The 27,955-nt window shown below is 61.0% G+C and overlaps 1 protein-coding gene across 1 annotated transcript; it reads left to right on the forward strand.

Moving 5' to 3' along the window:
- Positions 1–1,109: 1,109 nt before the first annotated feature.
- SLC9A1 (solute carrier family 9 member A1) lies at positions 1,110–27,571 on the forward strand. Its single transcript, XM_064731585.1, has 12 exons — positions 1,110–1,479; positions 18,488–18,948; positions 20,727–20,977; positions 21,905–22,122; positions 22,554–22,756; positions 22,987–23,076; positions 23,392–23,462; positions 23,611–23,784; positions 23,892–24,006; positions 24,347–24,448; positions 24,803–24,875; positions 25,586–27,571. Exons 1-12 carry the CDS (start codon positions 1,152–1,154, stop codon positions 25,906–25,908), a joined length of 2,409 nt encoding a protein of 802 aa, XP_064587655.1. The 5' UTR covers positions 1,110–1,151; the 3' UTR covers positions 25,909–27,571.
- Positions 27,572–27,955: the final 384 nt, after the last annotated feature.

Genomic DNA, 27,955 nt, shown 5'->3' on the forward strand with positions numbered 1-27,955 from the left:
CCTAAAGTTTGGGCAGCAAAGCAGGTTTGGGTCGCTCTGGTCACACACATGTGACAGCCAGGATGGTGGAGGAGAGCCAAGAAATCAGGGAGGCTGAGCCGGCCGCGGTGCCAGCGGCCCCCCCAGGCTGCTCCAGAGGTTTCAGTGGAGCCTTATCAGATTTCCTGGTGACTCAGAGCGAGCGAGCGAGCGAGCGGTCACCGGGGAGAAGGGCACGGGCACGGCTGTGCCAGGGAGCTGTGCCCGTGCCCTGTGCCCCGTGGCCGGGCCCGCACCAGCCCCGGTGCACGGTGCAGAGCCCCCCGTGCTCCCCGACAGCAGCAGCCGCCTGCTCGCACATCCCGCTGTCCTGCTGTGCTCCGGCACCCGGACCGTGCTTTGGGGCTTGGATTCCCGCACAGCTCCGCTCCCTGCGCGGCTCCTGCTGCGCCCCCCGAGCCAGCCTTGCAGAGCGCCCTCTGCCCCTGCACCCCCTGCCCCGGTACCCCCTTCCCCTGCACCCTCTGCCCCTTCCCCTGCACCTTCCCTCTGTCCGAGCACCCTCTGCCCCTGCACCCCCTTCCCCTGCACCCGCTGCCCCTGCACCCACCTTCCGCCCCCTCCCACCCTTTTCCTTTTCCTTTTCCTTTTCCTTTTCCTTTTCCTTTTCCTTTTCCCTTTCCCTTCCCTTCCTTTCCCATCAGGATCCCCAGCTCCCGTTCTCCCCTCTTCTCCCCCTGTCCGCTCCCCTCGCACAGCCCCGCTGCGCTCCCGGCCCCGGCCCCGGCTCCATCCTCATCCCCATCCCCATCCCCATCCTCATCCCCATCCTCATCCCCATCCCCATCCCCATCCCATCCTCATCCTCATCCCATCCTTATCCCCATCCCCATCCCCATCCCATCCCCATCCCCATCCCCACCCCTTCCCCTCCCTCCCCGCCGCTCCCCGCCCCGCTCCCGCCTCCCGCCGCCGGCGCCGCCCCGCCGGTGCCTCCCTGGGCCGCGTCCCGCCCGCTGTGTGGGCCGAGCCCGGCGCCGCGGCCGGCCCAGCTCCGCTCGGGCTGTGGCGGGGCGGCTCCAGCGCTCGCCGCCGCGGCGGCCCCGCCGCCCCCCGCCCGCGCCCCGCGCCCCTCGCCCCGCGCCCCTCGGCCCTCGGCCCTCGCCGCCGCCATGGGCGCCGCGGCCCTGCGCGCCCTGCCCTGGGCGCTGCTGCTGCTGGGGCCGCTGCTGCCCGGGCAGGTCCTGCAGGCCAACCCCATGCTCACCTCCGAGGGCCAGCCCGCGCCGCTGCCCGGCGGCGCCGTGCCCGGCTTCACCGCCGCGCCGCCCGCCGCGCCCGAGGAGATCCACCCGCTCAAGGAGCAGCCGGCCAACGGCTCGGCCGAGGGGCACGCCAAGCACCGCAAAGCCTTCCCGGTCATCGGCATCGACTACAAGCACGTCCGCATCCCCTTCGAGATCTCCCTCTGGATCCTCCTGGCCTGCCTCATGAAGCTGGGTAGGTGGGCGGCGTGGTGAGGGGGTCCGTGGGAAAGGGCCTGCGGAGGGCCTGGAGAAGGAGGGACCCCCGGGCAAATGGGACAGAGACCCCCGGGCATCACAAAGAGTGACCCTCGTGAGCATCTGCCCCGAGAGACCCGCCGAGCATCCCGGGGTGGGACCCCCACGGCATCCCAGGGCAGGACCCCCGGCCGGGTGGGACAGACACCCCCGGCCATCCCAAGGAGTGGCTCCTGTGAGCATCCCGAGGAGCGACATCCTAGGGAGAGACCCTCTGAACATGCCAGGGTGGGACCACCCCAAACATCCCAGTGCAAAATCCACCGCACATCTTCTGCAGAGCTCCCAGGCCGGCCGGGCCGGGGTGGGCACTGCTCTCCCCGCGACCTTGGCTCTCTGTCCTGGGCCTGGTGGACGGCAGCATCCCGGTCCCTCCACTCCCGCCTGGGACCGGCCTGGGGATGCTGCTGACCCTGCTTGGACCAGGTCTGCTCTCCTCTCTGTGACACCCAGGGAGGAAGCACCCCGTTTGCTCACTTCCTCCCTAACCACAGATGCTTTCCGTAACCTTGGAGAAGTCCCTCAGAAGCCTCCCGGTGCTCGGCCTCCCCTTCCTCCCCGTCCGCAGCAGCAGAGCGGGGCGGCTTTGCCCGTGCTGCACAGCGTCCCGAGGTTCCCGCATTAGAGAGAGCGGCTGGGGCTGGAAAAGGCTGAGCCCGGGCTGCCCCGCTCCGGAGAGCATCACAGCATCCCTCTGCCGGGGCGGGGGCTGTTGACAAAGTGTTTTCCAAACTTCTGCAGCTGGATCAATAGCAGCCGAATTAGCCCAAACTGTGCCGCGGCGGAGCCTGCTGTGCTGTCCCCGGCAGTGCAGAGGTTGAGCTGGCCCTGCTCCCATCCCTGGTGATACAGCCGGGGGACAGGTGGAGTGTTTGCCTTGGAGCAGGTGAGGAGGGAAGGGAGCTCTCTGCTCCTTCATTTTGCTCCTCAGTTGCCATCAGTGGTTTGATAGTGTTCACTTATGGGGCGCTGCAGCTTGCTGAGGGAAATCTTGCTTTGGGAGCTTTCTAAAGCTGGTTCCTGTTGTAAACTGTGCCCTGTCCTGGTCTGGAGGGCTCTGAGAGACCCCCAGGACTCAGATCCTTCCTGCCCAGCTGCTCCTCACATACCCCATCCCCTCTCCGGCCCGCTGAGCGTGCGTGGGCAGGTGCAGCCCCATTCCCACAGTGCCTCCCGAGCGCTTTATTTACGTGCAGGCAGAGGAGTGAGAGCACTTGAGACCCGCAGGCTTGTCTGGGAGACAGGCAGTGAGGACAGGCTGGAGCCGGGCGGGCTTTGTGCCTTGCTGGCGTTCCCCGAAGGACCTGGGGTGGAAGGTGCCTCTGCCTGGGGAGCAGGGCTCCCTTCGCAGGGCTCCCTTCGCCGTGGCACTGCGCCTTCAGCGCTGCTCCCGGAGCAGGGAGTGATGAAATCAGGAATATCTGTGCGGAAGCTGGAGCAGAAAGGAGGGGCCAATGGCCCGCGGGCCTGCCGGGGAAAGCTGGCAAACAGCAGGGTGAGCAGAGCTCAGGGGATGGAGGGGACACCCAGCACCCTGTGCCACTGCTGCCACGGGGAGGGGACACCCAGCACCCTGTGACTGCTGCCACGGGGAGGGGACACCCAGCACCCTGTGCCACTGCTGCCATGGGGAGGGGACACCCAGCACCTGTCACTGCTGCCATGGGGAGGGGACACCCAGCGCCCTGTGACTGCTGCCATGGGGAGAGGACACCCAGCACCTGTCACTGCTGCCAAGGGAGGGGACACCCAGCACCCTGTGCCACTGCTGCCACGGGGAGGGGACACCCAGCACCCTGTGACTGCTGCCACGGGGAGGGGACACCCAGCACTCTGTCACTGATGCTGTGGGAGCTGCTCCTGCCTGCCTTGCCCGCAGCCAGGTCTCCGTGGTGCTGCTGCTGCAGGAAAAGTTGTGGCTGCCGGCTGTCAGCTCTTTGATGCTGTACAAGTCTTATGCAAGACTGCGTGTTTCGAGGGGGGTATTTGAGGAGAGGCTGCCCTGCAAGTCTGGCAGAGGTGGCAGGTGCTGTGCAGAGCTCCAGAGGTGTTGGGTATGCCAGAATCCACACCTCAGCTTGCCCTCAGCTGTGGCAGGGCCTTGGCACAGGGCGGTCCCGGGACACCCCTTTCCTTGGCCTCCTTTCCTCGCTTTGCATTCTTGTCGTGCTGCCTTGGCAGGTAACTCCCAAGTGGCAGGTACAGCTCTCTGTGCTCGTGAGCAGCCAAAGCCCTCTCACTGCTCTGTGTTCCTATCCCAATCCCATCCTTCCTGCCCTGCATCACGGGGTGCTGTTCAGCAGCAGCCAAACAGGCTTTTTCCACGCAGGGATGGCTCTTACACAGCTGGGCACTGCTGGCAGCCCAGCCTGGAATGGCAGGATGGGGCTCACACAGCCCAGGCTCCCTACACCAGACAGGCTCTGCAGCATCCCATTTCCAGCAAGGGAACAAGGGGGTGATAAATAGAACAGGATTTTGTGCTTCCTCCTTCTCCCCACACCGTCAGTGTGCATTATTGATGCATCAGGGTGATCCTGGGGGGACCAGCATCATCTCTTTCCAAGAGCAGGAATTCCCAGGGTGTGGGCTGTGCATGACAGCTCAGCACCTCCTGCCTGTCCCCTGCAGCCCCACAGTTCTCCTTGCTGGCTGAGGCTGCTGATTGAGCCACAAGTTGCTCCAAAACTGAGTCTTCAGCCCTGTGAGTCACTGCAGGGTGTCACCCACCCTCGGGCCGTGCAGGGTGACCATGTTGAGGAGCCCAGGAATACTCCCAGGGCTCTGCTCTGCAGCCTGACCTTGTCCTGTTGCTCAGCTTCCCCCTGTTGCTCTTGATGCTTTACACAGCTCTTCAGACTGAAATGCATCCAGGGGATTTGTCCTTTCTCCAGCTGCTCTCATGGTGGGTTTGTTTGGGGAATGAGAGGTGTGAGCTGAGCCCTTCCCCTTTGCTGCAGATTTTGTGAAGTGCCTCAGAGGAGTTGGTTTGTGCAGGATCCCTCACCGGGCAGGGCACAGGGGATGTGTGTCCCCAGCATGTCCTGCAGGCGTGGGCTGTTCCTGCTGTGTTAATCCCGCTGCAGAAGGGGAAGCTGCTGCTGGCTGCTTTGCTTAATACTCACACGATATTTTGGGCTGAGTAGGGGAAGAGGGAGCGAGGGGCAGCTACAGCCATGTGCAGATCAGGTCTGGTGGTGGCCTGGCTTTGCCAGGAGAAGCCTTTGCAGCTGCAGGTTGCAGCCAGTCGTTGTCCCAGCCTGTTGTGCTGTTGCAGAAGGCCAGACCTTGCCAAAACCCCAGTCAGGAGCTCCCTGTGCCCTTCTCCAAGGTGTGCAGGGCTGTTGTGAGGCTCCTTCACACCATGCCCAGGGAGAGGCTGGTGAGCTGAGGGGATTCCCTGCAGGAAAACCTGCTCTCCTCTCTCAGGATTGACCTTTCAGCTCACGTGGCTCCCAGAGACGTTGAGGGGAATTCAAGTTGGACTGTAAATACGTCCTCGTTTCAGGGGAAAGGGAAGGAGTGAGTCAGGAATGTAAATAACAGATTGTGGTCAGCTTTGCTGGCTGTGCTGGGCCCAGCAGGCAGAGCTCTTGGTGAGCACCAGCTCCTACCCAGCCTGGAGGAGAGCTGGGGCCCTGGCACAGCTTGCCCAGAGCAGCTGTGGCTGCCCCATCTCTGGCAGTGCCCAAGGCCAGGTTGGACAGGGCTGGGAGCACCTGGGACAGTGGGAGGGGTGAGGGGTGTGGAACTGGATGGGCTTTGAGGTCCCTGGGATGAGGGTGTGGAACTGGATGGGCTTTGAGGTCCCTTCCCACCCAGACCATTCCATGATTCTGTGACTCCTGGTGCCCACCAAGCTGCTCTATCACTTCCCTCCTCTGCAGGAGAAACCAGGATGGAAAAATCCTCATGGATCAAGATAAAGGCAGTTTAATAAAGCAGAAGCAAAGGTCATGTGCAGAAACAAAGGGAAACAAAAGATTTATTCTCTACTTCCCATCAGCAGATGATGTCCAGTGACTTCCTGGGAAGTTCCTTCAGAAGCAGGGTGGCTGCTCCGGAAAGCAAATGTCCTGATTAGAGCTGCCCACCCTCTCTTCCTCTGTTCCCTTTGCTTGATGTGGTGTGTGATATCCCTGTGCTCATGGGGGACAGTCCCAGCAGTGTCCCCTCCCAGCCCCAGCTCCTGCTGGGGGTCAGTGTGGGGCAGCTTTGGTGCTGTGAGCAGCATGGGGTGTTGTCAGCCCCCTCCAGCCACCACGCAGGGCTGTGGGGCAGAGGGGCTGAGCCAGGGCCAGGGCGTGGGGACATCCCTCCCTGTGTCCCCATGGCAGGGACCATGCTTGCATGAAGGAACAGCTGAGCTCCTTCACTCGCCAGTGCTGCTGCTGTGACAGTCACTGAGTCACTGCTGTGTCTCTCCTTCCCCCTGGCAGCCCTGCTGTGTCTGGGAGAGAGGATGGGAACCCAACAGGCCAAATACCAGCACGTTCTGCTGCCACCCCACAGACCAGCCCAAGTCACCTGCAGGGCTCTCCCTGCCCCTCCACAGCGAGTGACAACTGCCAGCGCCAGCCTGGCACTCACAGGACTGTCCCCAGCGTGTGTCCCCACCCTGTGCCTGTTGGGCTGGTGTAAAACGAGCTGGGGATGGGGCTGAGCTCAGAGAGCAGAGCCCAGAGCTGTGCTGGGGTGGGTTACGTGGGGACACACTGGTGCCCTGGGCAGGTTTGGTGTCACAGCTCAGCCTGCCATGCCAGTACAGTGCTGGTGCTCAGTGACACTGCTTTGAGAGCTCCAGTGCTATGTGGGGACACACTGGTGCCCTGGGCAGGTTTGGTGTCACAGCTGAGCCCTCTGTGCCAGCACAGCTCCTGTGCTTGGTGACACTGCTTTGAGGGCTCCAGTGCTCCCCAGCACTGCTGTGCCTGCCCAGGAGCAAGATTAGGGAAGGCCCCAGTGCCTGTGAGCTGGTGATAGGAGCTGGGAGAAGAAGGGCAGAACCTGACGGGTGCAGGTGGGGTTGTGGAGCCCCACAGAGGCTCAGGGCGTGGGGGTGGCTCCTGTGCCTGGAGGAGAAGAGACAATTTCAAAATTGCCACAGAAACGATTGCGGAAGCTGGTGGCTGCTGGCTGGCAGCGAGATTTGGGTGCTAAAACTCTTGGGTGCTAAAAGACTTGGGTGCTTTGCAAACATTTTTATCAGCCCACATCCCTGCCCTGGAATCGTGGCTTTTGGAGGAGCCACCCCAAGGTTTTACAGAGCCCTGGGAGTGGAGGAACCTGAGATTCCTGTGGGCTGATAAGCAGGGTGGGAAACCTGCTGTGGTGGTGGCCCTGGATGGAGGAGCTGGATCTTGAGGCCAGACACAGCAGGAACACCCAGAGCAAAGCCACTGGCGTGGGGACACCTCTGCCAGTGCCACCTGCAAGGGAGGGAATGGCACAGCCAGGACACATTGCCAGAGGAGCTGTGCCCAGTGTTGGGGTGCGTGTGTGTGACTCTCAGGTGTGCGGGGTCACCTCTGTGGCCCTGGTGCACCCCAGGTGTGCTCCGTGGGCACGGATGGCGCTGGTGGGTTGGGGAAGGGGCTGTTCCTGCTGGATCCTGGCTCTGGCTGATCCGGGTTCCCTCTCTGGGCCAGAGGGAAATGTTTGTCTCATTCCTGGTGGCAGTGTTTGTCCTACAACCTGGCTTATCTCTGCTGGCTGCAGACACGGGGTGGTGGGAGCTTGGGGATCACCCCAGCGTCCCCCCTTGTCCCAGGGAGCTGCTCAGGGCACTGGGCTTGGGGAGAGACTGTTCAGAAAGGATTTGGGAGTGCTGCTGCAGCTGGTGCCACACAAGTGTAAATTGGCGTGATGATGAATTTAAACAGTCTCTTCCAATGCAGACTTGTTGCATTCCCACTTCCTTGTTGGGGGATGATCTAAACATGCTCTGGCTCCCTTTTCCCCTGCTTTGCCATCTCAGAAAGAACAGCCACAGCATTTATTTTTTCCTCTGTGATCTGCCCGTTGCTGGTGTCTGAGCTAAAAAACATCCAAACTGTTCCCTCCATGGATCTGAGAAAACCATTAGTTTAATTATGGTTGGAAGAGTGAAGGGTTCCTGCTGTGAGGTACAGGATGGTGATGGAGTGGGGAAAGCAGCACAGGTCTGTAATCACAGCCATTCCTCCCTGGCGAGCCCTGATGTCCATTAAGGCAGGATCACACCCCGTGGCAGCCTGGCCTGTGCTCTCTGCAGGGACCCTGCTGCCCGTGGCAGCTTCTGGGCCTCAGGGCCCTCAGGAGCCAAAGCTTTTGTTTCATCCCATTTGTCAACAAAGGCCTGGAGACCTGGTGCTGGGGTCAGGGCTGGGCTGGCCTCCCACACGGGCTGCGGATGGAATTTGGGGTGTGGATGCTGCCAGTCCTGGGGCAGCCAGAGCCCAGCTTGGTGCTGGCCTGGCCCTCAGGAGATGCCAGGAGCTGGCCTGGCTCTCAGGAGATGCCAGGAGCTGGCCTGGCTCTCAGGAGATGCCAGGAGCTGGCCTGGCTCTCAGGAGATGCCAGGAGCTGGCCTGGCTCTCAGGAGATGCCATGGAGCTGGCCTGGCTCTCAGGAGATCCCAGAGCTGTCCTAGCTCTCAGGGACTGCATGGGTGCCTGGCTCTCAGGAGATCCCAGAGCTGTCCTGCTCTAGGAGTGCCATGGAGCGGCCTGGCTCTCGGGGAGTGCCATGGAGCTGGCCTGGCTCTCAGATGTGCCATGAGCGGCTGGCTCTCAGGGACGTGCCATGGAGCTGGCCTGGCTCTCAGGAGATGCCAGGAGCTGGCCTGGCTCTCAGGATGTGCCATGGAGCTGGCCTGGCTCTCAGGGATGCAGAGTGTCTGGCCTCAGAGATGCAGAGCTGGCCTGGCCCTCAGGAAATGCCAGGAGCTGGCCTGGCTCTCAGGAGATGCCAGGAGCTGGCCTGGCTCTCAGGGACATGCCATGGAGCTGGCCTGGCTCTCAGGAGATGCCATGGAGCTGGCCTGGCTCTCAGGGACGTGCCATGGAGCTGGCCTGGCTCTCAGGAGATGCCAGGAGCTGGCCTGGCTCTCAGACATGCAGGAGCTGTCCTGCTCTCAGAGACCCATGGAGCGGCCTGGCTCTCAGGAGATGCCAGAGCTGTCTGGCTCAGGACATGCAGGAGCGTCCTGGCTCTCAGGAGATGCCAGGAGCTGGCCTGGCTCTCAGGAGATGCCAGGAGCTGGCCTGGCTCTCAGGAGATGCCAGGTGCTGGCCTGGCTCTCAGGACGTGCCATGGAGCTGTTCCTGCCCTGAGCCCTGCAGCTGACCCAGGCTGGCTGGGGGTGGCAGCAGAACGTGTTGATCCTTGGCCTGTTTGGTTCCCATCCCTTCTCCCAAACTGCCCAATCCCCCAACCACAGCTTGCCCACCATACCCAGAGATGCTGGGGTTCCCTTGGGAGTTACTGGGGGGGAGGACAAGGTTTTGTCTGCAATTAATGCAGCTGAACAGTCTCCTTTGGGGGTTGAGGGTTGCACATGGGAGAAGGGAAATGCAGGTGGTGGTGGAGGGCAGAGGGTCGTTCTTGGGGTGACAGCAATGCTGGGGCACACAGGGACTGCAGCCCCTCCGTGCAGACGAGACAGACATCTAGATATCTCTCTAGCACTTGTACTAACCAGATGCTCATTAGGCTTGCAGATAAATACTAATTCATCACAATCCTTCCCTTTTCCCTCCTGCAAGCCCTGGTTTTGGCTGTAGGCGCAGGGCTGGTGGGGGCTCTGAGCCTGTCCCAGGATCATGCAGGGCCTGGTCCTTGGTGCAGCATCCTTGGAGCTGTGGGCACCAACAGTAATGGGGTGAATTACTGCAGCTGCCTTGTAAACATTTGCTTTCTTTTTATTTTTTTTTCTTCTGTTTTGGGTCCCCAAGGCCTAATTTGCTCAAATAAACCCGAAATCCGCATGGAATACTCTGTGGAAACACAGCCTTGCTGAGTGGAGCTGGAGCTGGGCTGCACCTCATCCCTGCACTGGGCTGCCTGAGTCAGCAGCAGCTTTTCTCACCCATTGGGGCTCAAAACTGCCAGCGTGGGTTTGATGAAAACCTCAGTGAGATCAGGGCCAGGCAGCTTCCAAGGGAACAGCAGAGGAGCAGGGCATGGTTTGGGTTCAACCAAGTGTTGGTGGTTGAGTCTCTCGCTGCACTGAGGTCCCACCATCTGTTCCCCGTGGTGTTGGATATCTCAGGGACCACTCTGATTCCACAGAGCCTTCCAGCTGTGTGTTAACCTTGCCATGTTCTGTTCCTTGGCTCTTTCCTGGGGCAGCCGAGCCTGTGTGCTCCTGCTTGGGAAGGAGGAAACCAAAGTGAAAGCTCAGCAGAACGGGCGTGCACGCACTCGTTGCTGCCTGTTTGTCAGAAGGGGCAAGATCCAGGCTGAGCCTTGCTTGGAGTGGAGCAGTGAGATGAATCTGGTGGTGTGTCACCTGTGGAGGTACAGAATTGGTGGTGTGTCACCTGTGGAGGTGCAGAATTGATGGTGTGTCACCTCTGGAGGTACAGAAATGATGGTGTGTCACCTCTGGAGGTGCAGAAATCTGATGTCACATCACCCCACGTCTCTTGGGGCTCCTTCCCAGACCCTGCCTGTGTAAGAAGGGCACGACTGAGGCTCGTTTGAAGTTGGGCTGATGTTTTGAGTGGAAAGTTTAGGAATGCAAAGTGCTTTTTTAGTCAGGAGAGAACACACAGATTTTCTCGGGTTGCCCAGGAGTGACTCACAAACATCTCAGCATCCGAGGCCTTTGTCTCCAGAGAGTTGCAATGCAATCGACCTCCAGGGACAGCACTTAAATCCCACTGAACAGAGGGAGATAATTCCCCTCTCTTGTGCAAGACACACACTTGCAGAGCAGACACCCGTGGCAGCAGTTTATTCCCAGTGCCTGGAATTATTCTGCATTTTGGAGTCACGACATGCTCGATCCTAATGATGGCTTCGGAGAGAAGGCAGCTCCCCACCCCACTGCTGGAGATTTAGCTGCAGACACCCCAGGGGCACAGATTTAAGCACATGCAGGCCTTTGAAGAGAAGAGCTGGTGTTTCCAGCCCTGTTGGTGCCTCGGTTTCCCTTGGGGACACTTTTCCCACAGCATCCCATCGTGGCTGGGATGGAGTTGGAAGGCTGGGGTGGTGCTGGAAGGTTGGGATGGTGCTGGAAGGTTGGGATGGTGGTGGGAGGCTGGGATGGTGTCTCTGAGTGCTGGGGTGGTGTTGGGATGGTGCTGAAGGCTCGGATGGTGTCTCAGAGTGTTGGGATGATGCTGAGTGCTGGGATGCTGTCTCTGAGTGCTGGGATGGTGTTGGGATGGTGCTGAAGGCTGGGATGCTGTCTCTCAGTGCTGGGGTGGTGTTGGAAGGCTCAGATGCTGTCTCTGAGTGCTGGGATGGTGTTGGGATGGTGCTGAAGGCTTGGATGGTGTCTCAGAGTGCTGGGATGGTGCTGAGTGCTGGGATGCTGTCTCTGTTCTGGGACAGAGGTGACAGTGGCCGGCGCTGGCGCTGGCTCCGGACGCGCTGCTGGCGTGTGCTGAGAGTGGTGTCACTCTGTCTGGGCTCGCAAAGCCCGGCAGCAATCAGTGCTAATTGCAATTACCGCCTCCCCGCCGTCCGAGCGGAGACCAACAGGTTGTTTCCTGAAAAGCTTTTGTTTGTCTTTCCTGCCCGTGTTCCTGGTAGGAAATCTGCCCTTCCTGGGAAGGGCGGCTGGCATCGCCCTGCTGGGGACTGTGTCTGTGCTCACCTCAGGCTGGCTCGGGTTTAACTCTCCCCAGGGCTTCCAGGGTCAGCAGAGCTGGGCATTAAATGCTGAGTGCTGTGGCTGAGGGCGAGGAGCTGGGAGAGCAGCTGGAGCCTTGTTTGGGGTGACCAGGCTCTGTGTGTTCGCATCCCCCTGCTCCAGAGGCTCCGTCTGCCTCCAGCAGTGTGAAGGTTCCCTTTGCAGCACGCAGATGTTCGCTGGGAGCATTCTGTTCCAGAAATCCCCTGGCTCTGACCCCTCCTAGCCCAGCTATTCGAGGCATCCAGCGCCTTGTAGCGCTTGGGAAGAGCGTGGCTGCTGAGAGTGAGTTATGTTTAGCTCCTTGTCCCTTTCCCTGCAGCTAAAGAAGTTTTTCTAGACCCTAAACATCCTCAAAATGCACAAGTCCAGTTGCTGTCAGTGTTCTGAAGGATATACACCTGGATGAGGATGCTGCTGCCCTGTAGAAAACTCACTTTTGCAGGGTAAAGGAGCTGTGCCAGGAATGATAAATAAGCTTGCGGGCCTGGCTGCGAGCTGCACCCACCCAGAGCTGGTGGGGAAGAGTCAAAGTGAGCCTTGAGGCAGGCACAGCAGAATCTGGGTGGCAGCTTGTCCCCGAGTGCCCCATGCCCAGCTGCTGCTGGGCGAGTGCCATGGGCTGGTGAGGAGTCACGGTCCCGCCCTGCAGAGCTGAGTGGGGCCTGCCCAGGGGCTCTGAGCAGGTTTGGTGTTGCAGCTGTGCTTTGGGAGCGGCTCTGGAACGTGCCCGTTAGAGGAATGCAGTCAGCAGGGTCGGGGTTACCTGCGCTGGTGTCCCAAAGGCCCTGGGCTTGGTGAGCCTTGGGTCACAATGCAGCTCCAGACCTGCAGAGGGGTGGGGGAGAGCTGCTCCGTGCACAGCTGTGCACAGCTGGGCCTGCAAGAGGGTTTTTCCACATGTGGTGGCACCGAGCCCTGAAGCCTCCCCGTGGTTCTGTGCTTTCCTCGCTGCTTGGAATGCTGCAGCCGTGGGGTGACAGTCCAAGGGTCTCGCAGTCTTTCATGGCAATTAGGTCTTTCTTAATATGTGCTTTCCTTGCAGAGTGTCCTTGCCTTCCCTTCTGGTGTGAAGGAGAAGCGTTATCTAAACACAGGACTGGAAATTGGGAGCTGTGGGTTCTCACACCAGCTCTGACGCCACTCACTTGGGGACGTGGGCAAGTCCATTTAATGTCTTTTGTCTCTCATTTCCTTTTTACAGCTGGGAGGAAATTAATACCAGCTCTGTAAAAGACTCCCAATTGATCTGTTAATTTCTAGTGAGTGCTTCAAGATAAAACCAGGGTACGTGCCCTTGCTGCTCTCAAAAAAAAAACCTGTTCGAGTGTTTGTGCTAAAGGCCTCTGTCCATGGATTGTTCTCAGGGATGAAGGCTGCACCAGCCCGGCCTCCTGCTCTGGCTGTACCTTGAGGGCTCACCAAGCCACTCTCAGGCTCCTCCTGTGTGGAGCCAGCTCAGGCTGTGGCTTGTGGCTGCTTGGCTGAGCTGCAGCAAGGCTGGTGCCTGGCAGTGTCTGCTTTTTGTCCTGTGCCTTTCAGGTTTTGAGTCACCTCGGGGCTGGCCTGATGCTATCAGCCCTGTTTTATCTCCAGCAAAGCAGCAGGGGCCAGCGGGGTCACCTTCCCACACACACCTGGCCCAGGTGCTGGGGGCTGTACCAGGCACCCTGGGGCTCCTGTCACAGCAGCTCCTTCCTGGTGCCCCAGGCTGTTTGCTTTGGGTGGGAGAGAGGGGTAAAACCAGGGGCAGGTGGGTGGGGTGGGGCTGAGCAGGGTGTGCAGGCACAGGGGCGGTAATGTCACACCAAGGGGAAATACAGCAGCCCTTTCCCCATTGGCACGGCTCCTGATGGCTGGGGGCTGTGGCAGCATGGCTTTTGGGGACATTGTGTGCTGGGCAGGGTCACAGCCCGGCTGTGCTGGGCACCCTGGGCAGGCAGACCTGGGGACCAGCCCAGGGCTCCATCCCATCCCATCCCATCCCATCCCATCCCATCCCATCCATCCATATCCCATCCCATCCCATCCCATCCCATCCATCCCATCCCATCCCATCCATCCATCCCATCCCACCATCCCATCCCATCCCATCCCACGTGGATGGAGCTGATCCCCACTCGGGAAAATGCCTATGGGCTGTGGCAGCATGGCTTTTGGGGACATTGTGTGCTGGGCAGGGTCACAGCCAGGCTGTGCTGGGCACCCTGGGCAGGCAGACCTGGGACCAGCCCAGGGCTCCATCCCATCCCATCCCATCCCATCCCATCCCATCCCATCCCATCCCATCCCATCCCACGTGGATGCAGTGGATCCCCACTCCTGGAAATGCCTGGGGGCTGTGGGGCAGGGCTGATGCTGCCCTGAGCACCAGCCTGGTTGCCCACCCGAGTTTGGGGGGCAGCAGTGACCCCGAAACCAGGGCTGGGTGTTTTGCTTTTCCCTTCAGCTGTGCTGGCTTTGCACGCTGTGCCCACGGCCAGGTTTGGAGCGTGGCTCTGTGGCCCTTGTGTGGGATCTGCATTCGCTCATGACTCACAAAAAGCAGCATAAATTAATTACCTTCCTGGTTCTTGGCTTGGCTTCGTAATTAGCGACAACAAAATAATGAGGCTTGAGTGAAACATTTGGTTTGTTCTGGAGGAAATTGTTGTGCTTAGAAGCACTTTCTGTACCTGTGTCTTAACACAAAAAACAAGAAGTCAACTTCTCACCAGGAAATGGCATTTTGGGGTGGAAAATCAACGCTTTTCCGTTCTGGACATTGGAGCCACTGGGTGCCTAAAAGGTTGCCCAAATCCACCCAAGCTGCTGAAACCAGCCCAGAAGGAGCTGCAGGGGAGCACTGGGGTGAGCTGCACCTGCATTAAACCCTGCGTGCTCCCTGCTGAAACAGAACAGGGTTTGGCAAAGCCAAACTGCGTCATGGCCCCACACGCGCCCTCCCAGTGGGATGCTGTGGGGATCAGCCAGCTTGGGGCTCTGTGGGGCTGGGATTTCAGGGCACGTGGTGCTGCTGGAGCTTGTGAGAGGCACTGAATGTAATTTAAGTACAGTGGTTTTACCCCCTCTCCTGGCAGGGTGACACCAGCCGTGGCCTCGCTCTATTTATAGGTGTAAAGCACCAGCTTTTTAATTCCTTTTGAGCAAGTTCAATTTTCATCCCCTTCCCTCGAGGCTCACCCGTTGCATCTGGTGCAGCTCTCTCTGTTCTCCTTGTTCCCTGTCTTTGCAGCCAGATCTGGCTCCATTTTCCAAGGGAGAGCAGAGCAGACACCCTGAGATCCCTGCTGGAGCCCACAGCAGCCAGCAGCGCCTGGCTGGTGCCTGGGCAGGCCAGGGCAGAGAGGAATCCACTGTGTTTTTGTGAGGGATAAATGGAAGAAGCTGCAGCCCAGCTCTGGAGGGCTGGGATGGATTTTCCCCTGGGAGCCAGCTGCAAAATGTTGTGTCACTGCATCACAGGCTTTAACCCTGCTGGGTCCTACCCCATCCTGGAGCTGCCCAAAGCGCAGCGTGGGAAAGGCAGATCCCAGAGCTCTGCAGCCCCTGGAGCCCAGCCCAGCCCTCCTTCCCTCCCTGCTGCTCCTTCCACGCACAGAGAAGGGCACGGTGCTGAGTCACGGCTCCGCGCATCGCTTGTCCCCAGGGCTGGTGACACATGTGTGATTTTGGGGTTCAGCCAGCAGGGTGTCGGTGTGGGGCTCTCTGTGTGTCACACAGGAGTGTGGCAAGGTGAGCACACCTGTGCACGCCTCACCTGGGCTTGCTGCTGCCTGCAGGGTGAAGGTGGCCCCTGGAGGGGCCCGGTGCTGTCAGACACTCGTGTCTGCTCCAGCCCTGCTCTCTGCAGTGTCCTTCAGAAGGGCAGCCCTTCTGAGCATGCCTGCTCTTCCCAGAGCCAGCTCCACTCCCAGCCACGCTGCAGCCCAAACCAGCACCTGCCTGGGCTCCCCAGGGCCGGGAGAGCATCACCCAAAGGGCTTCACTGCCCCTTGCCCAGACTGACCCTTCCTGTGCCACCAGAACAGCGTCCCCAGGGCTGGGAGAGCATCTCTGGGGGGCTTCACTGCCCCTTGGAGACTTCATCCACCACCTCCTTCCAGAGCAGCATCCCAGGGCTGGGAGAGCATCACCCAAAGGGCTTCACTGCCCCTTGCCCAGGCTGACCCTTCCTGTACCACCAGAGCAGCATCCCAGGCCTGCAGAGAGCATCTCCTGGGGGGCTTCACTGCCCCTTGCCCCTTCATCCACCACCTCCTTCCAGAGCAGCATCCCCAGGGCCAGGAGAGCTCCTGGCCCTGGTTAATAATTGAGTGGTTCCTCCTCTGCCTGCTGGAGCCTGCAGCTGCTGCAAGGAGCCTGGCCAGGATGGGGGGTTTGTGTGAGCACTCTCCTTTCTCGCGCCTCCTCTGGGCTGACAGGATCCTCCTGGAAGCATCCTGGCTCTCGTGCTGAGGCCGTGTCCCTGCGTGGGTGTTTGGGAATGTGGGGTGAAGCCTCAGGAGCATCCAGCTTAACCATGAACGTGCCGGGCCCTTCAGCTGTGCCTGTGCTCCCTTCCTTCCTCCCTCCTATCCAGCAGATCCACTGACCCCAAAATAAAGGCCCAGAAGCTGCAGAGCAACCTTTGTCAGAGCAGCTTTCCTTGCCTGAAATCTCTTTAATTGCAAGGATGGGATTTCCTCCGGATCTGCAAGTGCTCAGTCTGTGGTTAAACCTGGGATTCCTGTCCCTGGTTCCTTTCTGCCCCGACCCAAGGAGTTGCTGCCCACCAGTGTGTGCCCTGCTGGGCACGTGGGAGCTGGCTGTGTGGCGTGGGCAAGGAGCTCTTTTCACAGGAGCTGTTATCTCCTGCACTTCCTTTTCTGTGTTTGCTCAACCCCTTGGGGTTCATGGTTAACCCAACTGTCTCTCCTTTAATGGCTCAGGTGTGTTTGATGCTGGTGAGAGGGAGCTGCTCCCATGGGGTTTGTTTTCCAAAGGAGGAAGCTTGGGTGGCTCTGCCTGCCCTGTGCTGGGGATTTAGGGATCAGGGGTCACATTATTATTATTTTATTGCTCTTATTATTATTATTATTATTGTTGTAATCTTTAAAGCCGTTATCAAGGCTTATTCCCCTTTCTGCTGCCCCTTGGCTGGGCATTGTCCTCTCCCAGCATCCTGCCCAGCCCTCCTCATCTGCCAGGAGGGAAGTTGAGGCACAGGGCTGGGATCAAAGCACTTCACCCTTGCCCGGCCTCGTCCTTCCCACCAGTGACCCCCAAGCATCCCAAGGTGGGATGCTGGCTCCCACCCACAGATGGGTACCAGTGAGCTCTGGGATGCTCTAAAAATACTGAGCGGAGCAAGCAGGGAGCAAAAAATGGCTGAGATTCAGTGAAATCAAAGGCATAATTAAAATGCAGCCCGTGTAAGTGTATTTTTAGGGCCCCACAAAAAGGCTGTAAACCACTGAATTCCCATCAGCGCACGAATGTTCCAGTTTAATGGAATCCTGGGGCCTGTGGGGAAGAAGTGAGAGATGCTTAATTGTCAGTGTTTGTGTTTTATTCATGATTGAACATACTTAGCAAGCAAAAACTGCCCTGCTGTTGGCTTCTCGCTGCTTGTGTGGCTTTAAGCCTTGCTCCAGCCAGAAACTGCCCGGTGTGCTGGAAGGGTCGGTGGCTCCCAGGGTTTGCATGGGCCGTGCATGGAAAGGGGATTATCACCTCCCCTCCCGTGGCAGCTCCGTGCCAGGGCTGCCTTGGGGTGCCCAGAGCTTGTGTGGGCTCCAGGAAAGGGGAAATCCCATGGGGGTAAATCAAGGGCTGGGAAGTCCCTGAATGCAGGTGCTGGGGGTGCCTCGGGACAGGGTTTGGTGTTCCCAGCTCCTCCTGCCTCCCTTTGTGCCCATTGTGCTGGGGGCAAAGCCAAGGCAGGCTCCTGCCAGCATCCCTGCAGCACCTGGGGCCCTCTGGAGCAGCTGGAATGGCCCCTGGAGTGGGGAATCCTCTGGGCTGGCCCAGGCTGGAGCCCGTTCCTGCAGCTCAGGGGGGATCTGGGGGCTGATGCTGCCCCAGGGACCTGCGTGGGGCTGGGGGCTGTGCTCCGTGGGGAGGGTCTGCAAGGTGCAGGGGGGCTGAGCTGGCCGTGGCACAGGTGTGGCCCCTGCGGGCTCGGGGGGGATCTGGCTCCTGCTGGAGGGATGGAATCTGGTGTGGGATTGCTGCAGATGGCACGGCCGGAAGGAGCGGAGGAACGCGGCATGCCAAGGCAGGGCTCCTTATTTTAAACTGCTTCCCTTGCCAGGGAACAAATATGCCTTGCTTCAAAATAATAGTGATAAAGGCTGGGAGGAGGTGCAGGGAGCCCAGAACCCTCTGTGGGTGTTGGTGTGCTGGCAGTGCCCGGCTGGGGTGCTGGGTGGGAATGCCATCCCAGCGGTCAGGGCTGGCTCAGGGACCGGCCTTTGGGGTTCTGCTGGGGTTGGAACAGGGGGAAATGTGTTCCCTGCCACCTTCACCCCAAGGATGCATCCTGTCCCTGCTGCAATCAGCTGTGTAAAACCTGCAGGAGGGAGAATTGCATCCTGGAATGCAGCAAGCAGCAGCTGCCATCCACATCCCACGGTGCCCTGTGCCAGGGATGCCCGGGGATGGGGCTGGCCTGGCACACTGGGAGCGGTGGCACTGGTGGGCAGGCTGCTGTCTGATGGGAGGGAAATGCCACTGCCTGTGTGTGCCTGGGAGCAGTGCTGCAGTGGGGAGAGCTGGAGCAGGGACTGCTGTGTGGGGAGAGCTGCAGGGCTGTCACAGGCAGGGACACCTGCCATGGTCACCCTGGGGTCCAGGGAGGGACCCTGGCGTGTCCCAAGGGTGGCTGTCACCTCCTGCTGGGACTCTCAGGGTTCTGGCTGAGACCAGCAGTAACACAGTCTGGTTAAGCTGCAGTTTCCACTTGACAGAGCAGGGCAGGAGGGGAAACTGAGGCACACAAGGTCACGAGGAGTGCAGGGAGGGCAGGGAACTGGTCCCTGGCTCTGGCAGGGGTGTCCCCTGCAGACAGCATCCTCCGTTCCTGTAGCCACTGTGTCTCTCCTTCTCTCCCCCTCTCCAGGCTTCCACGTGATCCCCTCGGTGTCCAGCATCGTTCCCGAGAGCTGCCTGCTCATCGTGGTGGGCCTTCTGGTCGGGGGGCTCATCAAGGGGGTGGGTGAGAAGCCCCCCATCCTCAAGTCGGACATCTTCTTCCTGTTCCTGCTGCCCCCCATCATCCTGGACGCCGGCTACTTCCTGCCCCTGCGCCCCTTCACCGAGAACCTGGGCACCATCCTCATCTTCGCCGTGGTGGGCACGCTCTGGAACGCCTTTTTCCTGGGGGGGCTGATGTACGCCGTGTGCCAGCTGGGCGGGCCGGGCCTCAACCACATCGGCCTGCTGGCCAACCTGCTCTTCGGCAGCATCATCTCGGCCGTGGACCCCGTGGCCGTGCTGGCCGTCTTCGAGGAGATCCACATCAACGAGCTGCTGCACATCCTGGTCTTCGGGGAGTCGCTGCTCAACGACGCCGTCACCGTCGTGAGTGCCCTGGGGAGCGGGGTGGGCTCAGGGTTTGCTCATCCCAGGGTGGGGGCACCTGTCAGGGCCGTGCCAGCTGCCGCCGGGCAGCTCCACCTGCGCCAAACCGTGTCCAGGTGCAAAGCTAAAAGTAGAAACACTGCAGAGGTGGGTTGAGGTGCAGTGATGCTCTTGGAGGGCTGGGGAGGCTGAGGGCACCTGCCCAGTGAGCCTCTTGGTGCCATGGGCTCTGGGCATCTGCTCTCCTGGAATTGCTGTGTGCCCATCAGCCTCTTGGTGCCATGGGCTCTGGGCATCTGCTCTCCTGGAATTGCTGTGTGCCCATCAGCCTCTTGGTGCCATGGGCTCTGGGCATCTGCCCTCCTGGAATTGCTGTGTGCCCATCAGCCTCTTGGTGCCATGGGCTCTGGGCATCTGCTCTCCTGGAATTGCTGTGTGCCCATCAGCCTCTTGGTGCCTGGGCTTTGGGAATCTGCTCTCCTGGGTGGAATTGCTGTGTGCCCATCAGCCTCTTGGTGCCTGGGCTCTGGGAATCTGCTCTCCTGGCTGGAGTCGCTGCTGTGCCCATGCCTGCCCTGCCAGGGGCAGCACGAGGGGCTGACCCTGGCTCAGGCAGAGCTGCCCTGTAGCTGCTGCTCTGTCTCCTTTCACATGGTCACTGTCCTCCAGCTCCCAGGAGATGGGAGGGCAGCACATGAGCCATGCAGAGGGAGAACTGGAGGGGCTGAGGCCAGGCTGGAGGGGCTGAGGCCAGGCTGGAGGGGCTGGAGCCAGGCTGGCAGCCCCCCTGGATCACCCCCAGCCCCTCTGCAAGCAGCAGCTTTGCAGGGACCTTTGGGAGGCGGGGCCAGGCCTGCTCCCTTTCCAGAGGATATCACTGTCCAGGTGCTGGTTTGGCTGTCAGCGTGGCCTTCTCTCTGCAGAGCTGACCTCTAAACTGACTCCTAGCCCACTGCTTTTTCCTGGCTCCTTTCCCACGTCCCAGCTGTCCATTCCAGAGCTGGCTGCTCAGCCCCTGCTGACAAGGTTCCTGGTGACAAAGAACACTCTGTCCCACCATGGGGCTTTTTCCAGGCACTTCTCCCCCGTTTTTCAGCAGAGGGGTGCCTGCAGGGTCTGCGTCCCCACTCTCATCCCTGGGGAATGCCTTTGTGTGCCCCTGTCCCACCCAGGGCCTGGCCCTGGCAGCAGGAGCTGGCACCTTGCCCTCTGTTCCTGCTATTCCTGCAGGATGCCCTAAATCCTGTTCCCATCCTGACATGTGCTTTGACATCTCTGCAGTGTCTGGGGGTGGGAGAAGCCAGCACAGCCCAAGTCCTTCCCTCAGGTTTCCCTCAGCTGCAGAAGCCACCTCAAGGGTTTGGGCTCTTGTCTGGGCTGGGCAGGGCAGATGGGGGCTTTTCTCTCCATGCATCTGTCGGGAGCTCCCCAGCCTGGATCTGTCCTTTCCTGCTCGTTGGGAAAACAGGAACAGGCTCTGGCTGCTGACCAAAGGCCCTCATGGCACAGCTGGAGAGCAGAGCTGTCCCAGACACATCTCTGTGTGTCCCTGTGGGCACAGAGGGCAGGGAGCTGGTACCCCAGGTCTGTGTCTGGCACAGCAAAGCACCAGCAGCTGCATTTGGTGTGAGCCCTGGCCAAGCACCCGGCTTGGGGTCACCAGGCAGGGACACAGCTCAGCTCAGGTGTGCCACACTCCCCGGGCAGGTGTCCTCTGAGGTGAGGCTGTCCCTTACCAGAGGAACAGTTTGAGCCCGGCTCTCCTTTGTCCCTGCCAGGTCCTCTACCACCTGTTTGAGGAGTTTGCCAGCTTCGAGCAGGTGACCATCCTGGACATCATCCTCGGCTTCCTCAGCTTCTTCGTGGTGTCGCTGGGCGGGGTCCTGGTGGGCGTCATCTACGGCGTGATCGCCGCCTTCACGTCGCGCTTCACCTCGCACATCCGCGTCATCGAGCCGCTCTTCGTGTTCCTCTACAGCTACATGGCCTACCTGTCTGCCGAGCTCTTCCACCTGTCGGGCATCATGGCGTGAGTGAAACGGGCAGGGAGGGGAGCCCTCCTGTCCCCAGGGCCTTTGGGGGTTTGGGGGGTTTGTGACCACAGTCATGGCCTACCTGTCTGCCGAGCTCTTCCACCTGTCCGGCATCATGGCGTGAGTGGGGCGGGCAGGGGAGCCCTCCTGTCCCCAGGGCCTTTGGGGGTTTGTGACCAGAGTCCAGCCTACCTGTCTGCTGAGCTCTTCCACCTGTCCGGCATCATGGCGTGAGTGGGGCAGGAAGGGAAGCCCTCCTGTCCCTGGGACTTTGGGGATTTGGGGATGTGTGACCACAGTCATGGCCTACCTGTCTGCCGAGCTCTTCCACCTGTCCGGCATCATGGCGTGAGTGGGGCAGGGAGGGGGACCCTCCTGTCCCCAGGGCCTTTGGGGGTTTGTGACCAGAGTCCAGCCTACCTGTCTGCCGAGCTCTTCCACCTGTCCGGCATCATGGCGTGAGTGAAACGGGCAGGGAGGGGAGCCCTCCTGTCCCCAGGACCCTCGGGGGGCTTGTGGGATGTGTGACCACAGTCCTGCCTGGCCCGGCGTGGTCAGTGCGTGCCCAGTGAGACCCAGGGCTGTGTTTGGGCTGCAATATGCAAGGAGGGACACCAGAGAAGTGGGTTTGGGAGTTGTCCCACAGATGTCAGTGTGCTGGCAGCCTGTTCCTGTTCTCCTGGGCACACAGGAGCAGGCAGGGCCTGCTGAGCATCAGGACACCGTGGGTTTGTGCTCCAGGGCTCACTCCTGCCTGCCAAGGGAAGGACAAACCTCATGTTGCCTTGAGTATTTGCTGGTGGTTCCTAATGCCTGTGCTGCCCTGGAGTTTGGTGTCACAGCACAGAATGCTGCTGCAGGGCCAGGGCCTGGGGCTGTCCCCACGTCCCCATGGCTGCTGAGGGCCCCAACCTCACCCCCAGGCTCATCGCTGCTGGTGTGGTCATGCGGCCCTATGTGGAAGCCAACATCTCCCACAAGTCCCACACCACCATCAAGTATTTCCTCAAGATGTGGAGCAGTGTGAGCGAGACCCTCATCTTCATCTTCCTGGGTGTCTCCACCGTGGCTGGTCACCACTACTGGAACTGGACCTTCGTCATCAGCACGCTCTTCTTCTGCCTCATCGCCAGGGTGTTGGGTGAGTGTCAGTGTGGTGGCAAAGCCCTCAGTGGTAAAAGAATCATGGCATGGTTTGGGTTGGGAGGGACCTTAGAGCCCACCTCGTTCCAGCTGCCATGGGCAGGGACACCTTCTCCCATACCAGGCTGCTCCAAGCGCTGTCCAGCCTGGCCAGAGTGGGCACCTGGGTCATGGTGAACTCTCAGCCATGATGGTTTGCCTTGCAGGGGAGGCTGGAGATGCCTGGGTGGCACTGCTCCACCGTGGGCATCACCCGTGCTGGTGGGTGGTGCTGGGGAGATGGGGCTGAGGCTGTGGTGGTGCCAGACATGGGGTGGAAGCTGCCATGGGATGTTGAGATGAGCAGACAGCCCTGAGGGGCTGCAGGGTGGGCTCTTTGGGACTGGAGGGGGCCCTTGACCTCTCACCCAGGACTGTGCTGTCCCCCAGGTGTCCTCGTGCTCACCTGGTTCATCAACAAGTTCCGGATCGTGAAGCTGACGCCGAAGGACCAGTTCATCATCGCCTACGGGGGCCTGCGGGGCGCCATCGCCTTCTCGCTGGGCTACCTGCTGGACTACAAGCACTTCGGCATGAGGGACATGTTCCTCACGGCCATCATCACCGTCATCTTCTTCACCGTCTTCGTGCAGGTGGGTGGCACCATCCAGGCCGTGCTTTCTGAGGAGATGGGGGCTCTCATGGCCGTGTGGAGAGTGGGAGCCCATCCCCACTCCATCCCTGGCCCTGTCACTGCCCCCAAAACGCTGCTCAGTGACACCGACAGCGGGTTGGCTTTGCTGTGCCCATCCCACTGCCACCACTGTGCCTTGGGCAGAGATGTAACCTTCCTCCTCCTCCTCCTCCTCCTCCTCCTGCCCAGGGCATGACCATCCGGCCCCTGGTGGATCTGCTGGCTGTGAAGAAGAAGCAGGAGACGAAGCGCTCCATCAACGAGGAGATCCACACGCAGGTAACGCGTGCTGCCTTAGCCCTCTGCTCTCCCTGCTTCTGCCACCTCTGTCACTGGGACCTGCCCCTAGATCAGAGCCCAAGGTAAGGGGGCAGAGCGAGGGCTCTCCCCGTCTGTGTCGTGCAGTGCCCGCTCTGACCCACACCCCCAGTGCCTGTAGAGCCAAGCCCGGTTGTGTGGGTCCCTCCTGCCCTCCCACAGCCCTGATTTCACACGCCCTGAGTGCCCTCCCCGTGTGTCAGTGTGGGTGTCTGGGGAGGGAAGGGCTGGGCAGGAGCCCTCCGAGCTGCTCATGCCTTGCACCATCTCTTGCAGTTCTTGGATCACCTTCTGACGGGGATCGAGGATATCTGTGGTCACTACGGGCATCACCACTGGAAGGACAAGTGAGTGGCGAGGTTTGGTGGCTGGGGAAGGGTTTCAGTCACCACCCAGAAGGTTTCACAGCTCTGTGGGAGTGGGGAATGGGGAGTGGGAGTGGGCCGGGGCCAGGGCTGATCTGTGTCTGCCCGTCCTGTGCCCCGTTCTGGGAAGGCTGAACCGCTTCAACAAGAAGTACGTGAAGAAGTGCCTGATCGCGGGGGAGCGCTCCAAGGAGCCCCAGCTCATCGCCTTCTACCACAAGATGGAGATGAAGCAGGCCATCGAGCTGGTGGAGAGCGGGGGCATCGGCAAGATCCCCTCTGCCGTCTCCACCGTCTCCATCCAGTGAGTTCCCTGCCCTGGGCACCTCCCTGGCACCCTGAGTGCTCCCTGCCCTTGGGTGCTGCGTGGCCAGGGTGGTCTGTGCCTCTGAACCCTGTCTGTCCGTGCAGGAACATCAACCCCCAGACCCTCCCTCTGGAGCGCGTCCTGCCAGCCCTGTCCAAGGACAAGGAGGAGGAGATCCGGAAAATCCTGCGCACAAACCTGCAGAAAACCAGGCAGAGGGTGAGGTGTCCCCTGGCACTGTGCGTGTCCCCTGCCCTGCTGTGCCTTGTGCTCCTGGCCTGACTCTTCTTCCCCAGGAGGCTTTTCCTCCTGGGATAGTCTGAGGGCCAGGCTGATTTGGTCAGTGGCAGAGCCCAGCCCTTAAACCCTCGTTGGGCCAGGGTGGATCAGGATCAGGCACCCTGTGGTGGCACACAAGGGATGAGCCACGAGCCTGCCTGGGCCTGCTCTGCCCACTGGTGGCTGTCCCGTCCATCTCCAGGACAAATGGGCCTGTGACCTTTCTCTCCCTCTCCATGAGGGATTTTAACCTGTCTCCTTTTCCGGGATCTGTTCCCAGCTGCGCTCCTACAACCGGCACACGCTGGTGGCTGACCCCTACGAGGAGGCCTGGAACCAGATGCTCCTGAGGAGGCAGAAGGCCCGGCAGCTGGAGCAGAAGGTGCTGGGGAACACCAGGGTGGGCAGGACGGGGGCCAGGGGGGCTTCCCAGCCTGGGAGGGGGCTGAGGTTCAGATGACAGAGGGTGACCCCGTGACAGAGGGTGACCCCAGATCTGTGCCCGTGTCCTCTGCGTCCCACTGCTGCTCCCTGCCCATCCCTGTGCCCAGTTCCCTGTCCATCCCTGTGCCGTTCCCTGCCCATCCCTGTGCCGTTCCCTGTCCATCCCTGTGCCGTTCCCTGTCCATCCCTGTGCCGTTCCCTGTCCATCCCTGTGCCGTTCCCTGCCCATGCCTGTGCCCAGTTCCCCTCCTGCCCTGGCCCCTCTGCTGATGGTGCCTCGCTCCCATTGCAGATGAACAACTACCTGACGGTGCCGGCGCACAAGGTGGACTCGCCCACCATGTCCCGGGCTCGCATCGGCTCAGGTAGGTGGGAGGGGCAGCCGAGGAGCGGCACTGCCCTCACCTGGCGCCCTGGGAGCTGCCCTGCACTTCCTCAGCTCCCCGTGGCTCTCCAGCCCCTTTGTCCCCACCCCAGGCCCATCCAGCCCGGCCCGAGGGTTGCTGCTCCGAGCAGAGGCACCCAGCTGGCTCCCAGCACAATTCCCTGCGAAGGCAGGTTGGGCAGTCCCTCTGGAGCCCAGCTCGCTCCATCCACGCTGCCACATCTGTGTCTGTGCCCCTCCCGGGGCGGGCATCAGGAGCGCTTAGCCCCAGGACCTGTTGCCAGTGCGTTCCCAATTGTCCCTGGCACATTGGCTTTGGCACCCTCGGTTCCCTCTGTCCGGACCTGTTGCCAGTGCGTTCCCGGTTTGTCCGTGGCACATTGGCTTTGGCACCCTGGGTTCCCCCTGTCCTGTGCGTCCCTCCCGCTCCGGGGACGGGGTGCCGGGTGTGCCGGGCGTGCCGCGGCTGCCGAGCCCGCGGTCCATCGGCAGAGGGCAGCTTCGCCCTTCCCGATGGAGCCGGGCTGCCGGCAGCTCCGCTGGGCTGTGGGAATCGGGAGAAGGAGTTCCACCGCTGAACTGGAGATCAGCGAGACAGCCCAGGCACCCCAGCCCCAAACACACATCTGGGGGGCACCACCGGGGCTCCCTGAGACCCCTCCTCCCTGCCTGACCCCTCTGTGCCTCCAGACCCGCTGGCCTACGAGCCCAAGGAGGACTCGGAGAACCTGCCCATCATCACCATCGACCCCGCCTCGCCGCAGTCCCCCGAGTCCGTGGACCTGATGAGCGAGGAGCCCAAGGGCTGCGGCGGCCTCCCGCCCTCGCCCGAGGAGGATGAGGAGGGGCTGGTGATGCGGGTGAAGGAGCCTTCCTCGCCGGGGACTGACGACGTCTTCACGCCGGGGAACGGGGACAGCCCCAGCAACCAGCGCATGCTGCGGTGCCTGAGCGACCCCGGCCCGCGGCCCGAGCCCGAGGAGGGGGAGCCCTTCATCCCCAAGGGCCAGTAGCTGCTGGCACACGGCCTCCAAAGCGTTTCTCTCTCTCTGTTCATTCATTCGTTCTTTGCTCTCCGTTTTGGTTTCTTGTCACTACACACTGGGTTCAGCCAGGGGAGCCTGTCCTGGCTGGACTGGGACTGCCAGGACAGCTCTGCCCAGCGAGCCCTGGGCTGGCCCCAGCGAGCAGGGAAGGGGCCCCGGGACGCCCCGGGCTCCTTGGGCCGCGCGGCCTGGGGGTGACGGACGATTTTCCGCCCGGGATTGGGATTTGCAGGTGCCTCTCAGCCCCCGCGGGGCTCCCCGGAGGCGCCCACCCACTCAGGACCTGCGGCCGGCTCTGACCAGGGGTCTCCACAGTCACTCCCATGGCACAGCTCCCCTCTCCCCTCTTTCCTGTGCTTCACTGCCCCCTCGCCTTGCTCCGGAGCGGAGAGATGGGGCAGCAGGAGCTGTCACGGGGCTGGCACGCACACACACACACAGACACACAGATACACACACACACACACAGATACACACACACACGCATGCACACACACACAGATACACACACACATGCACGCACACGCACACGCACACAGACACAGACGCACAGATACACACACACACACGCACACACACACAGATACACATGCATGCACACACACACGCACACACACAGACACACACACACAGATACACACGCATGCACACACACACACACACACACACACACACACACACGCACACACACACATGCACACACACACGCACACACACACAGATACACACGCATGCACACACACACACGCACACACACACACACACTCCCCGTGCCCCCTCACCTCGGGCTCCTGCGCTGCTCCCTCGCCTTGGCAGCTCCCCCGTGGGCCCGGCTGTGCCTGGCATCCTCCCTCCTGGCCTCACATTTCATGCCAGGTCTTTTCAAAGAAATACTCTAGAGCCATGCAGGGGGGCAGCTGGGACCCCCTCGCTTTGAGCAGCCTCTCCACCCCTCCTGGAACTGCTGTCACCTGTCCCGTGGGGACCCTCCCGGGGCCAGCCTCGGCCCCTCGCCCTGTGCCAGCGCGGCAGCGGCTGCTCCTTAACCAAAGACAGGCCCGGGGTGTGCCAGGGGGGTTGTTTGTGCCCCTGCAGCAAGAGGAGCTGGGGAGAGCCGAGTGCCAGCTCCCCCAGCATGGGGACACCTTGGATCCCAAAGGCTGGTGGCACGGGCAGAACTGGGGGTGCCAGGGGTCCTGGAAGGACCCGTCTTTCCCCAAGGCTTGGGAGGGATCACTGGGCGTTCTGGTGGCTTGCAGCCCTCCCTGGCTCAGGGTGCCCTGTGTCTGTCGCCTTGTCCCCCACCTTGTGCCACCACGGGGTGCTCACCGCCCCTGCCCGGGACCCCCGGCCGCTGTCCCCTCCCCGTGCTGTGCCTTGCCACGCTCTGCCCACTGCCTTGGTGGGCACCTGCCCCCCGTGCCCCCCGCCCCACGCCCCGCTGGCGCCCCCAGGGCCGGCGCCCGCGCCGCTGCCTGCGCCTGCCTGCTGCCCTGCTCTGTGTCCAGGAGGAAAAAAAAAAGCAATGGAAATTCTCTTGTATAAAAAGGAAAAAAAACAAACAAACCCACATGTAAAGAGGTTCTTGGTTTTTATCATAAATATTCTAATAAATTAATGTTAATTTTTAGTGGGGGTTTTTCCAGCTGTTCGGGCTCCTGGCGCTGCCTCACGGTCCCGGCTGTCCCAGAGGAGCAAGGTGGCTGTGACGCTTTGTCCCCATCGTTGGCATGGAGAGTTGGCCTCTCAGCCTCCTGCCTGGCTCGGGGACAGCTGGAGCCCCGTCCCAGGGGGACATTTTCAGGCTTGGCAAACACAGAGGCTCAGGAGAGGCTCCCAAATCCCTCCCTGGAGCTGCGCGCTGTGAGGGTGTGCAGGGGGGTGAGAGGGTCCTTCTCTGGTGGAAGAAGGACCAAAATGCCCCGGATCCCCCCCAGCCTCAGCACAGTCCCGGGGCCGGGCAGGGCAGCCCCTCGCTCTGGGCATTGCGGTGGGAATTCGTTCCCCGGCTGCA

The sequence above is a fragment of the Zonotrichia leucophrys genome, chromosome 23, assembly GCF_028769735.1.
Source record: "Zonotrichia leucophrys gambelii isolate GWCS_2022_RI chromosome 23, RI_Zleu_2.0, whole genome shotgun sequence".
In the NCBI taxonomy this organism is placed as follows: Eukaryota; Metazoa; Chordata; class Aves; order Passeriformes; family Passerellidae; genus Zonotrichia; species Zonotrichia leucophrys.

Coding starts and splice junctions, on each gene's coding strand:
- SLC9A1 (XM_064731585.1), top strand. CDS start 1,152: ATGGGCGCCGCGGCCCTGCGCGCCCTGCCCTGGGCGCTGCTGCTGCTG. Junction 1,480..18,487: donor GGCCTGCCTCATGAAGCTGG/GTAGGTGGGCGG, acceptor CCCCCTCTCCAG/GCTTCCACGTGATCCCCTCG. Junction 22,123..22,553: donor CCTCATCGCCAGGGTGTTGG/GTGAGTGTCAGT, acceptor GCTGTCCCCCAG/GTGTCCTCGTGCTCACCTGG.